At 40.8% G+C, this 26,761-nt stretch overlaps 1 protein-coding gene across 32 annotated transcripts in view; it reads right to left on the minus strand.

Annotated features, from left to right (window-relative positions):
- Nucleotides 1-26,761, minus strand: part of LRCH3 (leucine rich repeats and calponin homology domain containing 3) — a 105,716-nt gene that overhangs the window by 60,808 nt on the left and 18,147 nt on the right. For 29 of the 32 annotated variants that reach the window (XR_007723258.1, XR_007723257.1, XM_050779035.1 and 26 more), the window contains 4 exons: nucleotides 13,807-13,951; nucleotides 10,482-10,608; nucleotides 7,381-7,486; nucleotides 1,428-1,564 (listed from right to left, as the gene is read on the minus strand). Coding sequence is in view for 30 of the 32 variants with exons in the window: in XM_050779035.1 (XP_050634992.1) it covers nucleotides 1,428-1,564; nucleotides 7,381-7,486; nucleotides 10,482-10,608; nucleotides 13,807-13,951 (515 nt within the window). In the remaining 2 variants the exon portion in view is untranslated. Of the gene's footprint in view, nucleotides 1-1,427; nucleotides 1,565-7,380; nucleotides 7,487-10,481; nucleotides 10,609-13,806; nucleotides 13,952-14,229; nucleotides 15,897-15,930; nucleotides 17,913-26,761 lie in introns of those variants that run through there. The other 3 variants (XM_050779058.1, XM_050779056.1, XM_050779053.1) reach the window with 3 other exon arrangements.

Raw genomic sequence — 26,761 nt, forward strand, 5'->3', positions numbered from 1 at the left:
GGAGGTGGAGGCTGCAGTGAGCCGAGATCACGCCATTGCACTCCAGCCTGGGCGACAAGAGCGAAACTTCATCTCAAAAAAAAAAAAAAAAAGAGACAGAAGCATATGCTTGTACAAAATCGTCAATAAATTGCAGAGTTAAAAAGAGCTAAGGGGCTTGGGCGTGGTGGTTCACGCCTGTAATCCCAGCACTTTGGGAGGCCGAGATGGGAAGATCACAAGGTCAGGAGATGGAGACCATCCTGGCTAACACAGTGAAACTCCGTCTCTACTAAAATACACAAAAAATTAGCCGGGCGTGGTGGCGGGCGCCTGTAGTCCCAGCTACTTGGGAGGCTGAGGCAGGAGAATGGCATAAACCCGGGAGGCGCAGATTCCAGTGAGCCGAGATCGTGCCACTGCACTCCAGCCTGGGCGACAGCAAGACTCTGTCTCAATAAAAAAAAAAAGAGCTAAGAGAAAATAATGAGTTGGCAAACATTTATAGGTTGTAGGATGTCCAGCATCTACAAGTAAAGCTACCTTATAATTATTACTGTATAGCTTCATTTCAGTCACTGATAAACGACTAAAATGTCTAAACTAGGTATTTGTGACTTTTAGAATTAGGAAGGTTGTAATAACAATGATCAGAAAAAGAAATGTACTGATAGTTTTTAGCTCTGAAAGCTGAGTATTTTTATTTGTCTCGCCCTGTCGCCCAGTCTGGAGTGCAGTAGTGCGATCTCGGCTCACTGCAGCCTCCGCTTCCTGGGTTCAAGCGACTCTCCTGCCTCAGCCTCCTGAGTAGCTGGGACCACAGGCGCCCACCACCACACCCGGCTAATTTTTGTATTTTTAGTAGAAACGGAGTTTCACCATGTTGGCCAGGATGATCTCGATCTCCTGATCTTGTGATCCACCCGCCTTGGCCTCCCAAAGTGCTGGGATTACACGCGTGAGCCACCACGCCTGGCCTGTCTCTAGCATTTATAGTGTCTACACTCAAATTTTACAAGAAAAATATTAAGAAATTAAAATTTTATTAGAAAAAAATGTAGGGAAGAATTCTTCAATTTAAAAACAAATACCAATTTAGAGAAAGGAAAAACACTTCTGGAAACATTATCTTCCAATCCATTAATTCAAGGCTTCTCAAAAATACATATGCATGTGAATTTATTTTAAAAGAAATTATTTTCTAACAGAATGATAAATGTACAGAAAATTTTAAATTTCATCCTTTGTCCAAAAAAAAGTCCATACCATGCTTCCACTATGGTTTACCTGACGTTTCCTCTATGGTTTACCTGACGCTTCCACTATGGTTTACCTGACGCTTCCTCTATGGTTTACCTGACGCTTCCTCTATGGTTTACCTGACGCTTCCACTATGGTTTACCTGATGCTTCCACTATGGTTTACCTGACGCTTCCACTATGGTTTACCTGTGCAGGAGGTGACTGTAGTGGATTGTTATCTAGGGTGATCATCTGTAGGTGCCTGAGGTTCCGATAACAAACAGGGATTGTGGTAATTTTATTGCATGAGAAGTCTAACCGTATCAAAGGCAACTCTGCCAGCTCTGCATGAAGGTAAAATGGAAATGAACAATTAATGATGTTTTACAACTAAAGAATTTTTACAAAAGCTTCTAGTTAAATGTGATTTTAACACAGATACTTACTCCCATTCTCTTTTAGTGATTAACTGGTAGCAAAGTGGTAAAAATGTGACAAGTGGTAAAAATGAGATCTAGTTGCCTATAGATAGGATGACTAATAAAAAGCAAGCAGCTTTGACCCGCTCAGAACTACAGAAAGTCTCAGAAGCTGGAGGCCCTGATACCACAAGAAGGTGAGGATAACAAAAGGATTAGATAACACTCTATATAAAGAACAGTTAAATGCCTGAGTCCACAGCCCCCACTAACGCAGCTGGGGCACTATCCTTCTCCAATGTTCCCAGCAGTCAGCAAGTTCTTTTCCAGTGCAATTGAACCAAAAATGCTCTGAACTCAGGGATCCCAGGCACAATGGAAAGTCAGGAGGAGTTGCCAGCTGAAAATGGAGGAGTTAAGTCAAAGTCTACGCACTTAACATTAAGACCTCAGCACCTTCCCACCCCACCCTATCCTACTTCATCCCCAGGAATGGCCACAGTTAAGAATATACACAATAACATAGAAGAAATGGAGCTTCTTTCTCTGGTAAACCTCACAGTCCCATATATAAGGCTTTTATATAATGATACAGAATTTCTTCTAATAAAATGCACAGCTTGCTGCTTAATGACCATTATACAATTTCTGCCCAGTATACTCAGAACTTCTATTCAGCTATATAAAGATAGTATATGATCCACAGACATTTAGACATCTCCAACATCAAAACCAACCAACTAACCAAAAAAAGGAACTCAGAAGAAACAGGTATTTTATAGAAAGCAGAAGAAAATTTTGAAAAGCTAAACTATCTTTAGTTTCAGAAAGAGAAGGTCCTTAATCACTGAAACATAAAACGAATGTTTTTTAAAAATCACAGAATAATGAGTTTGTAGAAATGAAAAAATATAATGGTAGCAATTAAAAATTCATGATGGTTGGAACTATTTTACCATAAGATAACACAAAATGACAAAGAAATGAATAATAAAAAAGATAAGAAAAATCATCAAAGAGGATCAACAAAGAGGTCTAATAACATCCAATTCAAAATAATTCGAAAAGGGGACAGAGAAACCAGAATAAAGAAAGTTATCAAAAAAAAAAAAAAAAAAAGATGTAAAACAATTTCCCACAATGGAAGATACGGATCTCTGGTTTGGAAAGGGGCCCACCAAGTATCCAGTACATTGAATTAAAACAGCTCATACTACGGCACATTCACATACGACTCCAGAGCAGCAGATACACAGGGACCATCGTGAAATCCTCCCGAGAGCGAAAGCTGGTCACAGAGGACTGGGATTAAGAATGAATGGCATCAGATTTTCAACCATTAATTTTAAACACTGAAAGCGGAGAGTGAAAAAAGACTTAAAAGTCTTGAAAGAAAAGTTTTCAACCTAGATTTATAGCAATTATTAATCAAGGGGGGACATAGAATAGACATTTCTTTTCAAGTGAAATCTCAAAAATATGTTCTCCTATGACATGTTCTTGGGAAACTACTAGGAGATGTCCTCCAGCAAAACAGGGAGTAAACTGAGGACGATCCAGTCTAGGAATCAGAGTATTTAACACAGAAGAAAGCAAGCTGGGCAGCAGGCCGGGCACAGTGGCTCACGCCTGTAATCCCAGCACTTTGGGAGGCCGAGGCGGGTGAATCACAAGGTCAGGAGTTCAAGACTAGCCTGGCCAAGATGCTGAAAACCCTGTCTCCACTAAAAATACAAAAGTTAGCCAGGCGTGGTGGCGGGCACCTGTAATCCCAGCTACTCGGGAGGCTAAGGCAGAGAGTCGCTAGAACCTGGGAGGCGGAAGTTACAGTGAGCCGAGATCGTGTCACTGCACTCCAGCCTGGGTGACAGAGCGAGACTCCGTCTCAAAGAAAAGAAAAAAAAGCTGGGCAGCAATACTAGAGAACAGCCAGTCCGTATCAGAAGAGGAAAAAAGGGCTCAGTGAGGCAGAAGTGCACGGAAAAAAGGGATAGAGAATCTCACTGGTTTGACAAGGAAGACTGTTGGAAAAAGAGGGCGGAATTAGCAATACACACACACAAAAATAAGCATATAAAAAGATAAGAAACTATTACCTCTAAAAAAAAAAAAACATGTACAAGAAAAGAAATAAAATCAGAGTACATCACTTGAATTGGCAGGGAACAATGTTTACATAATTATAGTAATGTGAACACTGAATAACATTTAATCAAAAGTTGTGCTAAAACTACACTGGGAAGATGGGAGGAAGGCAGTAAAGGCACGGTATGTGATAGTGTAAGGAAACTAAATCCTCATCTATCACAATAGGAAGCTGACATAAGTGTCAAAGTTGCCCAAACCAGCAATAGCTATAAAAATGTATCAATTAGAAATATGTCAGCAGTCTGGACACTGTGGCTCATGCCTGTAATCAGCACTTTGGGAGGCTGAGGTAGGAGGACTGCTTGAGCCCAGGAGACCAGCCAGGGCAACATGGTGAGACCCTTGTCTCTACAAAACAATACAAAAACTTCTGGGTGTGATGGCACATGTCTGCGGTCCCAGCTACTTGGAAGGCTCAGATGGGAGGTTGGCTTCAGCCCAGGGAGTTCGAGGCTACAGTGAGCTACGATCACGCCATGCACTCCAGCCTGGGCAACAGAGTGAGACCCTATCTCAAAAAAAAAAAAAAAAAGAGTCAAAGGAGTTTAATGAAGATACATACTTTTGGACATTGAAATTGGTGTGCTGGGAAGTTTGAGGCAGGGGAACAATACTATTTAAGATTCTTGGCTGGACGCGGTGGCTCACGCCTGTAATCCCAGCACTTTGGGAGGCGGAGGCACGCGGATCATAAGGTCAGGAGATCAAGACTATCCTGGGCAACATGGCAAAACCCTGTCTCTATTAAAAATACAAAAGTTAGCTGGGCGTGGTGGCATGTGCCTGTAATCCCAGCTACTCCGGAGGCTGAGGCAGGAGAATCACTTGAACCCGGGAGGCAGAAGTGCAGTGAGCCAAGATGGTGCCACTGCACTCCAGCCTAGGTGACAAAGTGAGACTCTGTCTCAAAAAAAAAAAAAAAAAAAAAAAAAAAAAGACTCAATATTCTTAAATATTTTTTGAATGATGTAATGTATTATTTGGTAAAAGTTAAAATTAACTTTAAATCAAAATGGCAACATAACAAAAGATAAATGATATCTACCAAATTGCAGTGTTAGAAATTAAACTTCCACACGAATGAATGTAGCTGTTGGAATAAAGCTTCACCTGCCAACTCAGTTCAACTATATGTGCTGAGATTATAAAATAAACTGTTAAAAAAATTGCAACTATTTGTGTGATAAACCATTTTGTCAGCAGTCTACAATCAAAATAAGATACAGAAATAAATTAGCTGATAAAACTATTAAGCTTCCATTGTCATCTGAAATTCTCAATTTTCATTTTGATTGAAACCCCAATATTTTCATTAATTGATTTCACACTAAATAAATATTATTATAGGAGTAAGTATTTGAAGACCAATCATAGTAGGTGAGGCCTGAGTACAGAGGTAACCCTAGAGAGAAATTTGGGGTTATAAGGTCCTAGAGGTCATGATTTTGGTTTTGCTAACCTTCATTTACATTCCTGAGTTGGTAGCAAACAGACCCAGGAGAAAATAAGGCCCTGAGGATAAAAGGTGGGAAGGTTCCCGGACAAGCCAAGTGAGATGAAAGACATGCGAGATTTTGGTTGCAGTAAAGTATATAAAAGTGACTGAAAAGGTCACGTTCTTACACATTTACTTGGAATCCAAAATGTCAAAGCTCCACTAGTACTTTAGAACTAAATATTATGCTGGATCAAATTGGTATAAATATTTGAATTCTACAGGGAAAGTGAAAACATCATTAGTTAATTCAACATGTATTGTGGCCAGGCGCAGTGGCTCACACCTGTAATCCCAGCACTCTGAGAGACTGAGGCAAGTGGATCTCCTGACCCCAGGAGTTTGAGACCAGCCCGGGCACAATGGCAAAACCCGTCACTGCTAGAAATACAAACATTAGCTGGGCATGGTGGCGAGTGCCCGCAGCCTAAGCAACCTGGGAGGCTGAGGTGAGACGATCGCCTAAACCTGGGAAGTCGAGGCTGCACGGGCCACGTTCATGCCACTGCACTCTAGCCTGGGTATTGGGAGTGAGACCCTGTCTCAAAACAAACAAAATATTAATTGTACACTGTAGTCATATTTTGTCAAAGCACCTAGAAAATCACTGTCATGAAAACACCTTGAGAAGACTCATTGGTATTTTACAATAAATTTCTGTATACGATTCAAATTAATCTAGAGAACAGTGCAGGGGAAAGTAAACGAGAGCACAGCAGAGACAAGACTTGCAATGAGCTGATGACTCTTACTGCTGGGTGATGAGCAGAAACATGTAGAAGAAATATATATTCTGGATCTCATAAAATAACAGCTCTCGGCCGGGCGCGGTGGCTCAAGCCTGTAATCCCAGCACTTTGGGAGGCCGAGACGGGCGGATCACAAGGTCAGGAGATCGAGACCATCCTGGCTAACACGGCGAAACCCCGTCTCTACTAAAAACACAAAAAATTAGCCGGGCGAGGTGGCGGCGCCTGTGGTCCCAGCTACTCGGGAGGCTGAGGCAGGAGAATGGCGGGAACCCGGGAGGCGGAGCTTGCAGTGAGCTGAGATCTGGCCACTGCACTCCAGCCTGGGCGACAGAGCGAGACTCCGTCTCAAAAAAAAAATAAAATAAAAAAAATAACAGCTCTCATTTTCATCTTCCTTTCTAGCATTGTGTTTATTAATTTGTGAAAGATTGATAAATTAGACTTATGTTTAATCATTTTCTTCATTCAAACATGTATTTGAATGACATGGCTTGTAGTCAGCCTAAGTAAGATAACCTGCCTCTCAGCGCAGTCTCACCCCATTTACCATTCACTCTACACATCACCTCTACATGGTTCATCAGCCTCTGTTTGAACATCTCCAGGGACGGGTAAAGTTCAGTTCAGGTCAGAGTCCATTTTTAAGTGAGTGCTAACTGCGGGAATGTTTTTCATTATACTACATACTATCTCCTTATCCAAACATGTTACATTTCCCCCAAACAGTCATGCTTACTGAAATTTCCAGTGACCCTACCCTGAGTTATTGATTACATTGGTTGACAATATCTAAAAATAAAATCAAAGGTCAAGAGTTATCAAACCTTTTCATTGAAGAGGCTTTTAAAATCCACAGTGGAACAGATAACACTATTAAATAAACCATTAGATTTCAAACACTGGAGGTAACACACTGTCTCACACACACACACACACACACACACACACACACACACACATACACTCTCTCTCTCCCCTTTTTTTAAACAGGGTCTCTTTCTGGTGCTCAGGCTAGAGAGCAGTGACGCCACCATAGCTCACCGCAGCCTTGGCCTCCTGGGCTCAGGGACTCCTCCCACCTCAGCTTCCTGAGTAGCTGGGACTACAAGAGTATGCCAGCCCATGGGGCTAATTTGTTAATTTTTTGTAGAGACAGACTCTCTGTGTTGCCCAGGCTGGTCTGGAATTCCTGGGTTCAAGCAATCTTCCCTCCTCTGCCTCTGAAAGTGTTGAGATTACAGGCATGAGTCACAGCGCCCAGCCTGGATATAACCCTTATACATTTTTGTCTTGATTAGTCTGAGAGAGCTTAAAATAATAATAATCATCATTTCATAGTTTCTTACCTTCAGGCAAATGTACTAGGTGATTTCTTCTTACATTAAGGTCTCTCAAGGCCTCCAGGTTACCAATTTGGGAAGGTATAGTTTGAATTTCATTGCAGCTCACATCCTATTTTGAAAAGATACAAAATAAAGATTGTCCTAACATTACACTTGTCTGCTTTAAACTGTCTATAAAATTAGGTATGTTTGGGAGACCTTCTGGTATCTTAATAGCTTAATTCAACAGTTCTGACAAGTGACTACCTACAGGCTCCAAGATTAATAAATTCAGAATACCGTAAATCTGAGGTTAGCCAAGGTAATTTGCAAACACATCATTATGTGAACAGAGGGAAGCTGCCACATTAACACTTAAAACTGTGCCAATACGACTGAAAGAAATCACACATTTACTATTCAGAAAAGGCCGCCTGCTGCCGAGTGTGGTGCTCACGCCTACTCCCAGCACCTTGGGAAGCTGAGGCGGGTATTTCGCATGAGCCCAGGAGTTTCAGACCAGCCTGGGCAACATGGTAAGGACTCACCTCTATTTTCTTTTTTTAAAAAAGAAAGAAGAATAAAAAAAGACCACTTGCTAAATTTTTCAATGAGCTTCAAACGTTTTTTAATATTCTTAAAATATGCTTAGAGAAAAGACTAGTTTTACTTTTCCTACCAATTAATAATTGAAGTAGAATCAGAAGCTAGACTTTTTTTTTTTTTTGAGATGGAGTCTCGCTCTGCCGCCCAGGCTGGAGGTGCAGTGGCTTGATCTCGGCTCACTGCAAGCTCTGCCTCTTGGGTTCCAGCAACTCTCCTGCCTCAGCCTCCCAAGTAGCTGGGATTACAGGCACCCACCACCATGCCCGGCTAATTTTTAAAATTTTAGTAGAGATGGGGTTTCACCATGTTGACCAGGCTGGTCTGAAACTCCTGACGTCAGGTGATCCACGTGCCTCGGCCTCCCAAAGTGCTATGATTACAGGCAAGAGCCACTGTGCCTGGCCAGAAGCTAGACTTCTTAGTCCAATGCTCTAGGCATTAAAAGGGTTCTAAAAGAAGTTGAAAGGATATAGGTTCAAATCCTAGCTAGAAAAAAAAAAAAGTTGAAGGGATATAAAAATTGAGATTGAGCCAAAAGGTAACAGCAATATATAATCTCTCAGAAAATATGTATGTAGAAAACAGCAGTTTGCTTTCACTTACTGAAGAGGAAAAAAATAGTGAGCCAACAAGGATGTTGCTGAAAGACCATCAGATGGGAATGGAGAGCTTTAGGGACACTCATTCATGAATTTTTTCTTGTTTTTGAGACGGAGTCTCACTCTGTCGCCCAGGCTGGAGTACAGTGGTGTGATCTCAGCTCACTGCAACTCTGCCTCCCGGGTTCAAGCGATCCTCCTGCCTCAGCCTCCCAAGTTGCTGGGATAACAGGTGCCACCATGCCTGGCTAATTTTTGTATTTTTAGTATAGATGGGGTTTCACCATGTTGACCAGGCTGGTCTTGAACTCCTGACCTCAGGTGATTTGCCTGCCTTGGCCTCCCAAAGTGCTAAGATTACACGCGTGAGCCACTGCGCCCGGTCAGGACACTAATTCTTATTCTGCCACAAGTTCCTTATATGACTGAGGATATCAATTAACCTCTTTTGTAGAAAACTAAAAGCTTCTGTAACACATCTCTATCTTTTAAGTATTTAGGACTGAAAAAGTAGAAACAAAATGTTTAAATGATTTGAAAATAAGAATTTGAATTAGAGTATAGTTTACTTCTAGTTCATGTTTTTAACCCAAGTTCTGAAGAGATGCTGATAAACATACATTCTGATCTTTATGTCCTAGGTCTAACTGGCTCCAAAAATAGTGGTCTAGAATGTAGACTCTAGTTTTAATATATTTGTGGATTTTCACAAGTAACCTCTTATATTCACAATCTAACTGAAAAAAGTGATTCACCTATATTACATACGTATTAATTTATGATAACCATCTTCCATCTTTGTTAATAAACCTACATGAAAACATACCCCTAATCCTAATGGATGTAATTGTATTTGACCACTTCAGAATGACTTAAGGTAGTCTGGTTTCAAATACTACTTCTGTTATATAACCTTAGGCAAATTATTTAACCAATTTTGAGTGCTAGCTTCCTCAGTTATAAAATGAAAATAATTTTAGTAATCAATTCATTATCATGGTGATTAAATGAGAAAATTGTTATTCCCATGCTCAGAAGGTAAATACTCAAGAAGTGATTAGGTGAAGGAGTTCAATTAAGTGTCTTAGAAAATACACGGCAATAGGGCCGGGCATGGTGGCTCACGCCTGTAATCCCAGCACTTTGGGAGGCCGAGGCGGGCGGATCACAAGGTCAGGAGATTGAGACCATCCTGGCTACCACGGTGAAACCCTGTCTCTACTAAAAATACAAAAAATTAGCCAGGGGTGGTGGCGGGCGCCTCTAGTCCCAGCTACTCGGGAGGCTGAGGCAGGAGAATCCCTTGAACCCAGGAGGCGGAGCCAAGATCCCAATGAGCCAAGATTGCGCCACTGCACTCCAGCCTGGGCCACAGAGTGAGACTCCGTCTCCAAAAAAACAAAACAAAAACACATAGCAATGAAGTATATTTTAGTTTATAAAGTGGGAGATAAGTTCTAAAGATATAATGTAAGGCAAAAAATAAACCTAACCTTTGTAGTGCCATTCCCCTATAGGAGCTAATAAAAAATCAGAATATTGATGATACAAATACATTTATTTTGAAAAATTCAATTATATTAACATATCTCAAAAATTTAATGACACAGAAATCATCTAATATTGGTTAGAACATAATTCTAATGCCTTTTTCCCATCTGTGTGGGCTGATTAGGCTTGTACTTTCAGTTCTTAGTTCCGTGTGCCAACCACTTGAGTACTGAGAATTCAGTACATGACTCATTACCAACACTGGAAAATAAGTCAAAAACGTATCTCAATAATAAATCTTGGCCATATAAGAGACTATGGTACGACTTTGTAGACATCTCTCTCTCCAAGGTTTCATACACACATGCACACACACACACACACACACACACACACACACACACTGGACAATCAAAAATATTAACTTACAAGTTCCATCAAATGTCTGAGGTGTCCAATTTCTTCTGGAAGTGACACCAATTTATTATTACTAGCAATTAAGACTTTCAACGGCAAATTACACAAGTGTACCGGCAATGTTGACAGTTGGTTCCGACTAAATGGATAAGCAGAAAGAAGAATCAGAGTCCACCACTGAAGAAAAATTTCCCCTCTTTCTCACTCTATACTCAGTAAAATAACAAATATGAGTCCTGCAAGAAACAAACAGGGAACTGGAGTTCTAGCCTTCGTTTTACTGGTGGTCGCTTTATGGTTACAGGCACAGTGTTGAACTTAATCTGCATCTCACAGAGATTTCTCATCTGTAAACTGAAGATCTTCGTATCTCCCCACCTATCTTACAGAGCTCCTGCACAAGAAAACTCCTTGGTGAACAATGAAGTACTACATAAACATAAACATAGTACTGTTTTATTACAGTAAAATTTATGCAGGAACATATTTTTTAAAAGGTGGATAATACCATCCTCCTTCCTTCTGAAGATTTCTTTCTTTCTTTCTTTCTTTTTTTTTTTTTGAGACAGAGTCTCGCTCTGTCACCCAGGCTGGAGTGCAGTGGCGCGATCTCGGCTCACTGCAACCTCTGCCTCCCGGGTTCCCGCCATTCTCCTGCCTCAGCCTCCCGAGTAGCTGGGACTATAGGCGCCGCCACCTCGCCCGGCTAACTTTTTTTGTATTTTTACTAGAGACGGGGTTTCACCGTGTTAGTCAGGATGGTCCCGATCTCCTGACCTCATGATCCACCCGTCTTGGCCTCCCAAAGTGCTGGGATTACAGGCATGAGCCACCGCCCAGCCTGAAGAAGACTTCTAAATAAAACTTGTAATCTGTTTCCCTCATCATTACAATATTATAATCAAATGCACATAAATGGTGAAAATATGGCAGTAAGTTGTGATTTCACAGATCATACCAAGTTACAGGTAAAGAATTTTTATTTATACAAAAACATGCAAACCAGAACTAAAAGTACAATAATAAAACACATCTATCGGCCGGGCGCAGTGGCTCACGCCTGTAATCCCAGCACTTTGGGAAGCCAAGGCAGGTGGATCACCTGAGATCGGGAGTTCGAGACCAGCCTGGCCAACATGGCAAAATGCTGTCTCTACTAAAAATACAAAATTAGCCGGGCGTGGGGGCTCACGTCTGTAATCCCAGCACTTTGGGAGGCCAAGGCAGGTGGATCACCTGAGGTTGGGAGTTTGAGACCAGCCTGGCCAACATGGTGAAACCCTCTCTCTACTAAAAATACAAAATTAGCCGGGTGTGGTGGCGGGCACCTGTAATCCCAGCTACTCAAGAGGCTGACGCAGGAGAATGGCTTGAACCCGGGAGATGGAGATTGTGGTGAGCCAAGATCGCACCACTGCACTCCAGCCTGGGCAACAAGAGCAAATCCCTGTCTCAAAACAAAAAGAAAAAACAAAAATACAAAAAAAACCCCACATCTATCAAGATTAAAATAAAGTAGATTTTTACGTATGTAAATTCAACCTCATTCCTTAGGACCAATTGCCTCCCCATTTGTAAGATCTTTTACTGAGATCATAAGCCTTTAACACCTTTTTTTTTTGAGACGGAGTCTCGCTCTGTCACCCAGGCTGGAGTGCAGTGGCCGGATCTCAGCTCACTGCAAGCTCCGCCTCCCGGGTTTACGCCATTCTCCTGCCTCAGCCTCCCAAGTAGCTGGGACTATAGGCGCCCGCCACCACACCCGGCTGGTTTTTTTTTTTTTTTGTATTTTTTAGTAGAGACGGGGTTTCACCATGTTTCACCAGGATGGTCTCGATCTCCTGACCTTGTGATCCACCCGTCTCGGCCTCCCAAAGTGCTGGGATTACAGACTTGAGCCACCACGCCCGGCCAAGCCTTTAACACTTTTTAATCCAGTAACAATTCCACTCCCAGACATCTATCTTATGGAAAGAGAAAAGTAAACATTTACATACAAAATTCTCTGCTAATATTATTTTTATCATGGTAAAAAACTGGAAGAAACTAAAGATCCCAGAGGAAAATGTATTTTCAACAGTATATAAACTGTACAATAATTACATACAAAAATAGTTTTAAATAATGTTTCATAAGGGGAAAACTCATTTAAAAATTTGACTAAAAACCTGGAAAGGCCGGGCACAGTGGCTCAAGTCTGTAATCCCAGCACCTCGGGAGGCCGAGACAGGTGGATCACGAGGTCAGGAGATCGAGACCATCCTGGCTAACACAGTGAAACCCCGTCTCTACTAAAAAATACAAAAAACTAGCCGGGCGAGGTGGCGGGCGCCTGTAGTTCCAGCTACTCAGGAGGCTGAGGCAGGAGCATGGCGTGAACCCGGGAGGCGGAGCTTGCAGTGAGCTGAGATCCGGCCACTGCACTCCAGCCTGGAGGACAGAGCGAGACTCTGTCTCAAAAAAAAAAAAAAAAAAAAAAAAAAAACCTGGAAAAACAGAAGGAAAAGATCACTTATAAAATTCAAATACATTTTGATGAATTTCCTTTATATTTTTCCACATTTGCACATTATCTTCAATGAACATTTGCAAATATTTGTTGTCAAACAACAAAAGAGTCATTTTAAGATGTGAAAGTGGAGTAGACTAGTTTAATAAATGCATTCATACATTCAGAACTTAACATGCAAAAATACATGGTCACAAGAAACAAAGTAATTTCAGATCTATTATTCTTATTTAATGAAGCTAATTAGAAAATGTAATTGGAGAAGCACTGCTACAAGACTGCTACAAGCAAGCTCATTTGGCAAATGGCTAGTAAGGTTTGTTAATTACAGGCATTCCCAACTAACAACAGCTGACTTACAATTTTTCGGCTTCATGATGGTGGGAAAGCAATACATTCAGTAGAAACCATACTTTATTACACTATCTAGTAAATTGTATGAGCTATTCAATACTTTATTATAAAATAGGCCTCGTGTTAGATGATTTTGCCCAACTGTAGCCTACTGTAAGTGTTTTGAGCACATTTAAAGTAGGCTAGGCTAGGCTATAACGTTTGATGGATTACGTGGGAAATGCATTTTCAACTTAGACGGGTTTACTGCGATGTAACCCCACTGTAAGTCAGGGAGCATCTGTACTGCAAAGCCAAAGACAAACCGAGAAACTGGAGGGACATGGAAATACTGTTAATATATCCAAGAGTACATATAGAAACTGCTGACACGAAGAGATAGCATATATAGAGGTAAATATTTTAGGGAAAGAGAGGGGAAAATTGAAAAGACCACATAAAACCAAAAATTTAAAATAGAAAACAACATCTTACCTAATATTTAAAAACGTTAGAGCTTGTAGGTTTAAAATTGCCTCTGGAATATACCGAATACAATTTTGGTACAAGTTGAGATTTTCCAGAGAAACAAAGTGACATGCTTCTATAGGAATTTCTGAAAGGCGATTTCGTGACAGGTCTAAAAGAAAAATTAAATTAGGTTTAAAATCAGTCCTTGGAACTTATTTTATTGAAATGTTTTGATTTTCCACATAAACTAAAAAATGAAACTATTATTCTTTAAAAGTAACACAACCTCTAAGGCATATATCTGCTTACAAATTATATCAAAGATCGTATCAATCAGTTCCAAATATCCTAAAACAAATAGATCTCTAAAATCCACCTTCCAAAAGGCACAGAAAATATGCTGAGGTTTTTGAAAAGCAAAACAAAAAATACTGTCCCTTTATTTACCAAAGATGATCAAGGTCAGGTCAAAAGGACTCAGGAAGCATCTTTGCTCCCAACGGCCAAAGATGAAGCAATCTGAGCTTTGACAAAGATGACTGCAATAGACTGAAATTCATCACATATATTAAACTACATGAGTTCATGACACACACCTGAAAAAGATGACAGAGAACTAATACAGTATCTTGTAAACTGGTGATATGGTTTGGCTGTGTCCCCATCCAAGTCTCCACTTGAATTGTATTCCCCAGAATTCGCACATGCAGTGGGAGGGACTCAGTGGAGCGGTAACTGAATCATGGAGGTCGGTTTCTCCCGTGTTATTCTCATGATAGTAAGTCTCACGAGATCTTATGGGTTTATCAGGGATTTCCACTTTTGCTCCCTCCTCATTTTCTCTTGCCACTGCCGTGTAAGTAAGTACCTTTCACCTCCCGCCATGATTCTGAGGCCTCCCAGCCATGTGGAACTGTAAGTCCAATTAAACCTCCTTTTGTTCCCAGTTTCAGGTATGTCTTTATCAGCAGCATGAAAACAAACTAATACAACTGAAGTAAAAATCAAACATTTGAGGAAATTAACAGAAAAAAAAATCAAACATTTATCCTGCCTTCCCTATACAAAGGTATCATTGAGTAAACAATAGATGAATGGGAGCATCTCACTATAAAAGTATTCTAGCTATGAATAAAAAAGAATGATAGAATATCACAATTGTGAAACCCCTATGAATTAATGGATCTAGAATTAAACATCAACGGCTGTTATCTTTACAAAAGACAATCAGAAATTACATGCCTCAGGCCAGGTGCGGTGGCTCATGCCTGGAATCCCAGCACTTTGGGAGGCCAAGGCAGGTGGATTACTTGAGGTCAGGAATTTGAGACCAGCCTGCCCAACATGGTGAAACCCCATCTCTACTAAAAACACAAAAATTAGCTGGGCATGGTGGCACACACCTGTAATCCCAGCTACTTGGGAAGCTGAGGCAGGAGAATCACTTGAACCTGGGAGGCAGAGGTTGCAGTGAGCAGAGATAGAGCCACCACACTCCAGCCTGGGCAACAGAGCGAGCTTCTATCTCAAAAAAGAAAAAAAAAAAAAGAAAGAAATTATACGCCTCCCATTAGAAGAACAGAACATTACCTGTGGTCTTGCCAAAGGAACAGAACCTGAGTCTGATTAAGCATCTGGATCAGCTACAAACTTTCAGAAAATGCAGAGGACAAAGGAATATGACAAACCATCTCTCTATCGATACCCAGTCTGATTTAATTAATTACTGTGAGATTCATTTGCTTACCACGTTTTCTCTTTTTTTAAAATCATAAAGTCACTGTCGGGAATGACTACAGTCAATGATCATTTATTGTACATTTTGAAATAACTCAAAGAGTATGATTGGAGTGTAACACAGCATCAATGCTTGGGGTGATGGATACCCCGTTTACCCTGATGTGATTATTCCACATTGTACGGCTCTATCAGAGTATCTCACAGACATCAATGCTTGGGGTGATGGATACCCCGTTTAACCTGATGTGACTATTCCACATTGTACGGCTCTATCAGAGTATCTCACAGACATCAATGCTTGGGGTGATGGATACCCCGTTTAACCTGATGTGACTATTCCACATTGTACGGCTCTATCAGAGTATCTCACAGACATCAGTGCTTGGGGTGATGGATACCCCGTTTAACCTGATGTGACTATTCCACATTGTATGGCTCTGTCAGAGTATCTCACAGACCCCATAAATACATGCAGCCATGATGCACTCACAGAAATTTTAAGAACTACAGTAAGATACCACTTCATACCCATTCAGACAACTATTATTAAAAAAGGAAAAAAACAACAGGTGTTGGTAAGAATGTGGAGAAATCAGAACCTTTGTGCTTTGCTAGCTGGAAAGTAAAATGGTACAGCCACTGTGGAAAAGAATATGGCAGTTCCTCAAAAAATTAAACATAGAATTACATTTATGATCCATATAATCCAACAATTCTACTTCTGGGTATATAATGAAAAGAACTGGTTGGGTGCGGTGGCTTGCGCCTGTAATCCCAGCACTTTGACAGGCCGAGGTGTGTGGATCACTTGAGGTCAGGAGTGTGAGACTAGCCTGGCCAACATGGCAAAACCCTGTCTCCACAAAAGACACAAAAATTAGCCAGGCATGGTGGCCATGTGCCTATAATCTCAGCTACTTGGGAGTCTGAGACAGGAGAATCACTTGAACCCAGGAGTCTGTTTGAAGGCTTCTCAGAAAACTAAAAACAGAGCTACCATATGATCCAGCTTGGTTGCAGTGAGCCGAGATGGCACCTACACTCCAGCTTGGGCGACTGGGCGACAGAGCAAGACTCTACCTCAAAAAAAAAAAAAAAAAAAAAAGAACTGAAAGCAGGGACTTGAAGAGATATTTGTAGGCCGATATTTACATCAGCATTATTCACAACTGTCAAAAGGTGGAAACAAAACAAATGTCTACCAAGGGGTGAACAGATATTTCCATAAATGTGTTATACTCACACAATGGAATATTATTCTGCATTCAAAAAGGAATAAAATTCTTTGACATGCTACAACATGAAGTTTGCAAACATTATGGTAAGTGAAATATGCCAGACATCAAAGGACAAATATGATTCCATTTATATGAAGTCCCTAGAACAGCCCAATTCATAAAGACATAAAGCAGAATGATTACCAGGAAGGAATGAAGAGTGAGTGTTTAATGCATACAGAGTTGCAGTCTGGGATAATGAAAAAAGTTCTAGAAGTGGATTTAGTTGGTGATAGCCGCACAACAGTATGAAGGCTCTTAATACCACTGAACAGATGCTTAAAAATGGGTAAAATGGCATATTTTACCACAATTTAAAAAATCAAATATGTAGTATTCAAAGTAGAAAAGAAATGTAATCTGCCTCTTCTTAGTGACATGTACCTTAAAAATCTCTAAAATTATGGATTTTTCTAATAACCATATCTTATGTCTCAGCAATAAAATGAAGAATACAGAAATTACAGAAACAAAATTCCAAAGTATTCCTGAACTTCAAATCTCAAAAATTAGTCTCACAACTGTGTAACGGAGACTGGCAGTTAGTAACTTCTTTCCTTCTTAACCCCATTTCTCTCTGCCAGGGAGAAAAATGCTTAATATTTCATTCTATTTGGCTATGTAATTATGACATTAGGACTTATTTCTTTAAATCTCAGTAACTAAGCCAGGAAAACCACAGTTCACTTCAGTCCAAACACAAATTAATGTTTTCAACAGTATGGCATTTATTAAGAAATGCTAGCAGTCAAAAGTCTTATGTTCTTCTAGTAACTCCTTCAGGCAATCCCACAAAGTGACGTCATCTTTACCCAATCAGCCCATTGTGCAAAACCCACATATACAGTACGCTCATTTTCTATGAGAACAGACACTACTATGAGCCCATTACGCAAAACCCACATGTACAGGACAATCATTTTCTGTGAGAACAGACACTACTATGAATGTGAAAATGGCCAGAGATGATGACAAATAATCTGCATAAGAGATTTTCAACACTGAGCAAGGTAAAATTGTAAAGAATAGTATAGGAATAATATCCTTTAACATATAAAGAAATGGTAAATGCAAACTACGAAAATTTCTACAATAACACAATCAATATGAAATAAACTAAAAAGTAATTTTCAAAAAGTCAAGTTCCTAAAGATTTATATAAAAGTAATAATTTAAAATACGATTTGATAGCTATTTAACAAATCCCAGTGACACTGTCCGTGGTGCGTCCCACAGACTGAAGAACACAAGCAGCAGCCCAGTAACTGAAGACCCTGCGACGAGTCACCAGAGTGTGTCACACTCTTCAGACTTTCTACTCACATTTGTCACATTTAAAAAACACTCTCTGCTTAGGTATTTCCTTTTCGTTTTCAACCACCTTACCACTCCCATGAAAATTTTATTGAGATAATGCAATAAAAATCATTTTAACTATTAATACTAATTATGTAACCCAGGGAGATCACAAAACATAGTTTTTCTAATGCTTTTCATTCAAAAGTCTTATTTCTTTTTACCTGACTTTAGTTTACTTTTAAAAACCGTTAACTTTCATTTTATCAAAATAGTAACTTTAAATGCCAATTAGTGACTTTTCCTATTTTTTCTGTATATTTTACCACAATAATTTAAAAAATTGAATGTGTATACTCAAAGTAGAAAAGAAATGTAATCTGCCTCTTGTTAGTGACATGTACCTTTAAAATCTCTAAAATTATGTAAAATTTTAATTTATAACTAAAAACCCTAGGTAATATAAATAAAACAGACATAAGGTTGAGAGAAGATGGCTAGGGACCTCAGGACTCAAGGAACAACAGCAATGAATTCCCTGGGTTTTCTTTTTGCCACATGTATCCCAGACTTGGAGTTGACCTCTCCAAGTTTAAAAATAAAATAGCCAGGCATGGTAGTTCATGCCTGTAATCCCAGCATTTTGAGAGGCAGAGGCTGGTGAATCACCTGAGGTCAGGAGTTGGAGACCAGCCTGGCCAACATGGTGAAAGCCCCGTTTCTAAAATAAATACAAAAATTAGCTGGGCATGGTGGTGGCCACCTATAATCTCAGCTCCTCAGGAGGCTGAGGTAGGAGAATCCCTTGAATCCAGGAGGCGGAGGTTGCAGTGAGCCGAGATCATGCTGCTGAACTCCACCTGTGAGTGAAACTCCATCTCAAAAAATAAAAATAACAAAATAATAATAAAGCACTAGGAAAGGGTAGCTTAGCAAGACAGAAAACTTTTAGATAATAACTACTCTATTCCACCCAAATATGTCAGAAAAAAACTGGAAAAAAACAGGCTTCCCATGCAACCTTTGAGAAGCCTCACCCCACTCAAAGGTTACGTGGGGAGCCTAAATTTCCATCCTTGCCAGACTGTAATGACTCTTATAATCCCCAAAATGCACAACTGAAAACATTTATAATACTAAGCACCAGGAAGATCTCAAACTGAATAAAAAACAATAAATGCCAACACTAAGATGACAGAGATGCTAGACCATCCTAAGAATGCTTCAGAGAGCAATTACAAACTCTCGTAATAAATGAAAACCAGAAAGCCTCAACAACAACAAAAAAACAGAAGGTCTCAAGAAAGAAGATATGAAGGGGAAACAGACAGAAAAAGCTCAATGGATGGCTCCACAGCAGAGTGGAGGGCAGAGAGGAAGGAATCCGGGAGCCGCGAGGCCGAACAGAAATTACCCAGCCTCAACAACAGAGAGAAAACAGACTGGAAAAAAAAAAAAAAAAAAACCTGAACAGAGCAAGGACTATGGGACTGCAACAACAATCTAACACTCATGTCATCAGAATCCTGGAAAAAGAGCAGGAGGTCAGCGCGAACACTTCAGCGTTTCTCAGGGCTGAAAAGTGAGCTGAAGACACAGCTTCCCAAGTCTGGCAAGAGTCATGAACCTATAGATTCAAGAAGCTAAGCAAACCCCAAAGAGGATAAACCCAAAGACATCCACAAGACACATTCTAGTCAAACTTCTGAAAACTGAAGACAGAGAAAAAAATTTTTTTTTTTTTTCCCCAGACAGGGTCTCCCTCTGTTACCCCAGCTGGAGTGCAGTGGCACCATCACGGCTCACTGCAACCTCTACCTCTCAGGCTCGAGAGATCCTCCCACCTCAGCCTCCTGAGTAGCTGGGACTACAGGCACACGCCACCACTCCTGGCTAATTTTTGTATTTTTTGTAGAGAAGAGGTCTCACTATGTTGTCCAGGCTGGTCCTGAACTCCTGGCCTCAAGTGATCCTCCTGCCTTAGCCTCCCAAAGTGCTGGGATAACAGGCATGAGCCACCGTGCCCGGCCAAGAAAAAAAAAATCTTGAAAGCTGTAAGAGAGAAACAATTGAAGTGATAGTAGATTTCATATCAGAAACCATGGAAGCCAGAAAGAAGTGGCACAATATCATCCTTTTTTTTTGAGACAGTCTCACTCTGTCACCCAGATTGGAGTACAATGGCACGATCATGGCTCACTGCTGCTCTGATCTCCTGGGCTCAGGTGATCCTCCCACCTCAGCCTTCCAGGTAGCTGAGACTACAGGCATGTGCCACCGTGCCCAGCTAATTTTTTGTAGAGATGGGGTTTTGCCATATTGCCTAGGCTGGTCTTGAACTCCTGGGCTCAAGTGATCTGCTCATCTCAGCCTCCCAAAGTGTTGCAATTACACTATGCCTGGCCCAACATCTTTCAAACACTAAAAGAAAAGACTGTTCACCCAGAATTGTATATATCTCCAGCAAAATGTCCTTCAGGAATCAAGAGGAGATCAACACATTCTCAGATGAATGAAAACTAAGAGTCTGTAGCAGCAGATGTAATCTAAAAGAGTGAGTCATGGAAGTTCTCTAAATAGGAAGTGGTGAAAGAAACGAATCTTAAAACACCAAGAAAGGACACAGCGTATTGGTTTGCTAGAGCTGAAATACCACACAGTGGGCAGCTGAAACAGTACAAATGTATTTTCTCACAATTCTGGAGGTTAGAAGTCTGAGACAAGGTGTGAGCAGGGTTGACTTCTGGGTTCTCTCACTGGCTTGCAGATGCTGTCTTCTGAGTCTTCATATCATCTTTCCTCTCCGTCAGTCTTTGTCCTCATCTCCTCTTATGGGGACATCACTTCCAACTACATGATGCCATCTTGATTTAATTACCTCTTTAAAAGTACTATCTCCAAACACCATCGCAGGTACTGAGACTTAGGACCTCAATGTATGAATCTGTGGGTAAGGGATGAAATTCAGTACATAACACTAAGCAAAAATATGGGTAAATATAAAAGACTTTCCTTCTCTTGAGTTTTCCAAATTATACTGGAAGCAAAAATTATAAGATTATTTTATGTGATTCTAATATTTAAATATTTATAGAGAAAATATTTAAGACAACAACAGGGAAGGTAAAGGGACGTGAAGGGAGTAAGGTTTCTATACTTCACTCAAACTCATAAAATAACGATACCAATAGACTGACAAGTTAGACATCTCTCATGCAATAGCTAGGGCAACAACTAAGAGAGCTACACAAAGAGGTACGCTCAAAAACACTACAGAGAAACAAAAATGGAATTCTAAAAAACGTTCCAGAAATCCACGGGAAGGCAAGAAAAAGAACACAGAAAGGAAAACAAGGGAAACAACAAACAAAACGGCAGACTTAGGCCCTAACATATCAATAATAATACGAAATATAAATTATCTAAAAGAGCAAATGACCAAAATGCAGAGAGATTAGCAAAGTGGATTTAAAAACATGATGCAGCCAGGCGCGGTGGCTCACGCCTGTAATCCCAGCACTTTGGGAGGCCGAGGCGGGAGGATCACGAGGTCAGGAGATCGAGACCATCTTGGCTAACACGGTGAAACCCCGTCTCTACTAAAAATACAAAAAATTAGCCGGGCGCAGTGGCGGCGCCTGTAGTCCCAGCTACTCGGGAGGCTGAGGCAGGAGAATGGCGTGAACCCGGGAGGCGGAGCTTGCAGTGAGCTGAGATCGCGCCACTGCACTCCAAACTGGGCCACAGAGCCAGACTCTGTCTCAAAAAAAAAAAAAAAGAAAAAAAAAAAAAAAAAGATGCAACTCTATGTTATCTACGAGAAACTCACTTCAAGTAGGACATAGGCTGAAAGTAAAAATTAGCACCCAAACAGGAGAGGTCTAATTCCTCGTTAACTCCCAATACCTGCCCCTAAAGCAATCACTTTTAACTCTTTTGTGTGTGGGGTTTTTTTTTGTTTTTTGTTTTGTTTTTGACACAGGGTCCCGCCCTGTCACCCAAGCTAGAGTGCAGTGGTGCAATCACAGCTCACTGAAATCTGGAACTCCTGGGCTCAAGTGATTCTCTGACCTGAGCCTCCTCAGTAGCTGGGACCACAGGAATGTGGAACCATGCCGGGCTAATTTTTCTTTCAAATCTTTTGTAAAAATGGGGTCTCGGGGGTCGGGTGCAGTGGCTCACACCTGTAATCCCAGCATTTTGGGAGGCCGAGGCGGGCGGATCACCTGAGGTCAGGAGTTCAAGACCAACCTGGCCAATATGGTAAAACTCCGTCTCTACCAAAAAATACAATGAGTAGTGCAAAAGATACACAAGTCACAAACAAGCCACAAAAGATGTACAACTCAAAGATGCAAATGAGTCGATTTCATCTGCAAGGTGCCTCCCATATGTATCACAAAGGCCCATCCAAAATGTAGTGGTTATGCCCCTGAAATAGGCTTGCTGCCCTCCATATGCCTGGGCTGAGGGAGAGCCACGCCACCTGTCTGCAGGCCAGCTGGCACTCTGCAGGGCAGTGACTCCAGGACAGCAGGCACACGGTTTCCTGATCCATGGCTCACGGCGTCACTAACTCCACGGCAGGCTTGTCAGCACGCGGCTGTGACATCGGTGTTCTGAACTTGTACAACGTGCCCTAGAGTAGACCTTTTTCCTTTTTTCTTTTCATCATACAGAACACGCCTTTCCACCTAGAGTCTTGTGTTCCTCAGTTTTAAAAAACTGAAACAAGGCCGGGCGCCGTGGCTCACGCCTGTAAGCCTAGCATTTTGGGAGGCCGAGCCGGGCGGATTGCCTGAGCTCAGTTCACACAGTGAAACCCCATCTCTACTAAAATACAAAAAATTAGCTGGGCATGGGCGGCGGGCACCTGTGGTTCCAGCTACTTGGGAGGCTGAGGCAGGAGAATAGCTTGAACCCGGGAGGCGGAAGTTGCAGTGAGCCAAGATCACGCCACAGCACTCCAGCCTGGGTGACAGAGCAAGACTCTGTCTCCAAAAAAATAAAAAAGAAAAAAAAGAAAAAGAAAAACTAAACGAATTATTTCCTCCCCCTTCTTTGTATTCTGTTTTCTCAATCTGGAACCTAATAGATGTCGAACCTCCTAGACTGATATATTTTTCTGTTTCCTTTTTCCTGCTTTCTGGGAGATTTCCTCAACTTTATTTCTGAACACTTGTGCTGAATTTTCTTTATTTCTGATAGATATGGCGCTTTCCATTTCCAAGAGCTCTGTCTTATTCTCTGAATTCCTGTGCCTTTTATTTTTTATTTATTTTTTTTTGAGATGGAGTTTTGCTCTTGTTGCTCAGGCTGGAGTGCAATGGCTTGACCTTGGCTCACTGCAACCTCCACTTCCCAGGTTCAAGCGATTCTCCTGTTTCAGCCTCTATGCTACACCAGACTAATTTTGTATTTTTAGTAGAGACAGGGTTTCACCGTGTTAACCAGGCTGGTCTCAAACTCCTGACCTCACGTGAGGTCAGGCTGTGTCTGGCATTCCTATGCCCTTTTCTTAGACACCCTTACTATATTTCATGTTGGCAGTACTTCCTTTCTGCCTTTTAGGATATTGATTCCAGATTTTTGGAAGTTTTCCTTTTGTCAGCACTGTCTGTTTTCTCTGGGTTCCTTTTGTTATGTTCTTCTCTGTGTTTGATGTCAGAAATGTTCTTCAAGACCAGGCACTCACGCCTGTAATCCTAGCACTTTGGGAGGCCGAGCTGAGAGGATCATTTGAGCTCAGGAGTTTGAGACCAGCCTGAGCAACAGAGTAAGAACCCCTGTCTCTACTAAAATTAAAAAAAGACAGAGAAATGTTCTTCAAATAGCTAGTAGTGTTTAGTTTTCTTTTCATATTTAAAAACATAGGCCAGGTGCAGTGACTCACATCTATAATCCCAGCACTTTGGGAGGCTGAGGCGGGCGGCACCTGAGGTCGGGAGTTCGAGACCAGCCTGATCAATATGGAGAAACCCTGTCTCTACTAAAAAAATACAAAATTAGCCAGGCATGGTGGCACATGCCTGTAATCCCAGCTACTTGGGAGTCTGAGGCAGGAGAGTCGCTTGAACACAGGAGGCAGACATTGCGGTGAGCCAAGATCCCACCACTACGCTCCAGCCTGAGCAACAAGAACGAAACTCCGTCTCAAAAACCAAAAAAAAAAAAAAGTAACATTGAAATTCTGGTTGGAAGCTCTGTGTCTACACTTCCCTGTAAGGTACAATGTAGGGACCTGGCTGTTTCATTTGGGTTCCGTAAGTATCGATACCTTAAAATCTTTTCTCTTTTCCCCTAGATTTTCTCCAAAGACAAAAACTCCAATAACCAGAGGAGTATATCAGCCAAGTAGAGAGATGCCTGGAGATCTTGCCATTCTGTATGCCAGTTGTCATTAGGTTTTCAATTTGGAGACATGTCCCCATCTTCAGCAAGCCTATACCCAATTCCAGACCCAGTTTTAGTCCCAGCCCTCTGAAGAAAAAGCCTCCTTGATTTTTCTGTTGCATATTCTTCTCCTTCAAAAATATAACAGAGGTAAGACCCTTAAGAAAATAGTGTCTTACTGGAAAAGTTAAAGGATAGTCCACATATCATGTTTTATCAGTTTGCATCCATTTGATCCTCAGGAAAAGCAATCACATATTCTAAATGACTCGAAAAAATGGCTTTCTTGGCCAGGCACAGTGGCTTACGCCTATAATCCCAGCACTTTGGGAGGCCAAGGCGGGTGGATCACTGAGGTTGGGAGCTCGAGACCAGCCTGACCAACATGGTGAAATCCCGGCTCTACTAAAAATGCAAAATTAGCAGGGCATGGTGGTGCATGCCTATAATCGCAGCTACTCGAGAGGCTGAGGCAGGAGAATCACTTGAACTCGGGAGGCGGAGGTTGAGGTGAGCCGAGATAGCACCATTGCACTCCAGCCTGGGCAACAAGAGTGAAACTCTGTCTCAAAAAAAAGAAGGCTTTCTTCTCCAGTTACGTTTTCCACATATCCTAGGAGAGTGGGATGCTGAAAAATGTATGTAGGCTGATTAAATTTTGGTACATATTTCCAAAGCTCAGCTATGAGAAAACTTATAAGGAAATTTAACCAGAGAAATATAAAATGAAATCAAACTCAGATTTAATTTAGCTAAGAGAACTATCCTTGTTGTCTATAAACCTGGGTTCTAGTCTTGCTTAATTGGTGACATATGTTGGACTGGGACAAGGTCAATGTCACTTAATTGTGAAATGTAAAAATTGTATAACAAAAACAAATGAAAGCTTTTCTTTGAAAAGGTGTTTTATGAGGTATTATTACAATGAAAACTTTGCTGCCAAACAAAATTACTTGGTAACTTCTCACTTCAAATTTTAAAAAATCTAAAGATCACTAAAATAAAGACTTTCTCTAGAAATTTTAAAAGAAAACCTTTAAAATGATAACCAAAAATTTCAAGGTAAAACAAAATCCTTCAAGTACAATTCAGGAGGGAACTAAATGATACATTACAAAAAATGACTTCAGCAAAAAACTCCAGGAAAACATGATATTAACTACTAGTAGTAACCAGTCAACTATCTTCACTATTCATATCAGAAGGAAGATGTCGGTTTAGGATCATGGCAGTTACACAATACAGCAATTTAATCCTGTTATATATATTTTACAACATCATAATGAAATGTAAAGTAAGAATAACAAAACTAAAAGCTTTAATTTTTTTTTAGTATTACTTCCTCTCCACCCTCCCCACCGCACTGTTATCAGAAAGAAGCTCTCACTCTGTCACCAGGGTGGAATACAGTGATGCAATCATAGCTGACTGCAGGCTCAAACTCCTGGGCTCAAGCCATCCTCCCGCCTCATCTTCCCAAGTAGCTGGGACTACAGATGCATGCCACCATGCCCAGCTAATTTTGTTTACTTTTTGTAGAAACCAGTGTCTCACTAATGTTGCCCAGAGTGGTTCAAACTCCTGGCTTCAAGCAATCCTCCCACCTTGGCCTCCCAAAGTGCTGGAATTACAGGTGTGAGCCACCATGCCTGGCCTAAAAACATGTTATAACAAACTGGACTTGGTTTATTTAACATTCAAAGAGCATAATTCAAAAGCTATATCCATGCCTAGAACAGTGACTGAAACACAGGCAGAGAATATATTTTTACTAACTAAAAAAATACAGCACTGAAGCAAGCAGAGGAAGGAAAAGAAAGGTGAAAATTTTTTAAAAACTAACATTTGCTAAGCACATATATGCACTGGAACCTGTATTGCTCCATATGGCTATAATCTCATTTAATCTACAAAACCTCCTTATGAGGTAGACATTGCACAGATGAGGAAACCGCCATTTACAAAGGTTAGAAAACTTTCCTATGAGTCACACAAAGCTAGTAAGAGACTGAATTGACACACAAACCTAGATTTCTCTGAATTCAAAGTCCATGCATAAGTATACTAGGTCTTCTGTACAAAGCACTATACTATAAATTATTTTAAAATGCTGAAAAACAGGTAAGTGACTAACAGGCAGCTGCATTATCCCAGTAAAAATGAGGGATTTTGAAAGAGGTATCATTTAGTGCAAATATTAGATACCATCATTAAACTACCTCTTCAGACACAGAGATTCTTACTTAATATCACCTTTAAGATGCATAGAGATT

Source organism: Macaca thibetana, chromosome 2, assembly GCF_024542745.1.
Source record: "Macaca thibetana thibetana isolate TM-01 chromosome 2, ASM2454274v1, whole genome shotgun sequence".
Classification (NCBI taxonomy): Eukaryota; Metazoa; Chordata; class Mammalia; order Primates; family Cercopithecidae; genus Macaca; species Macaca thibetana.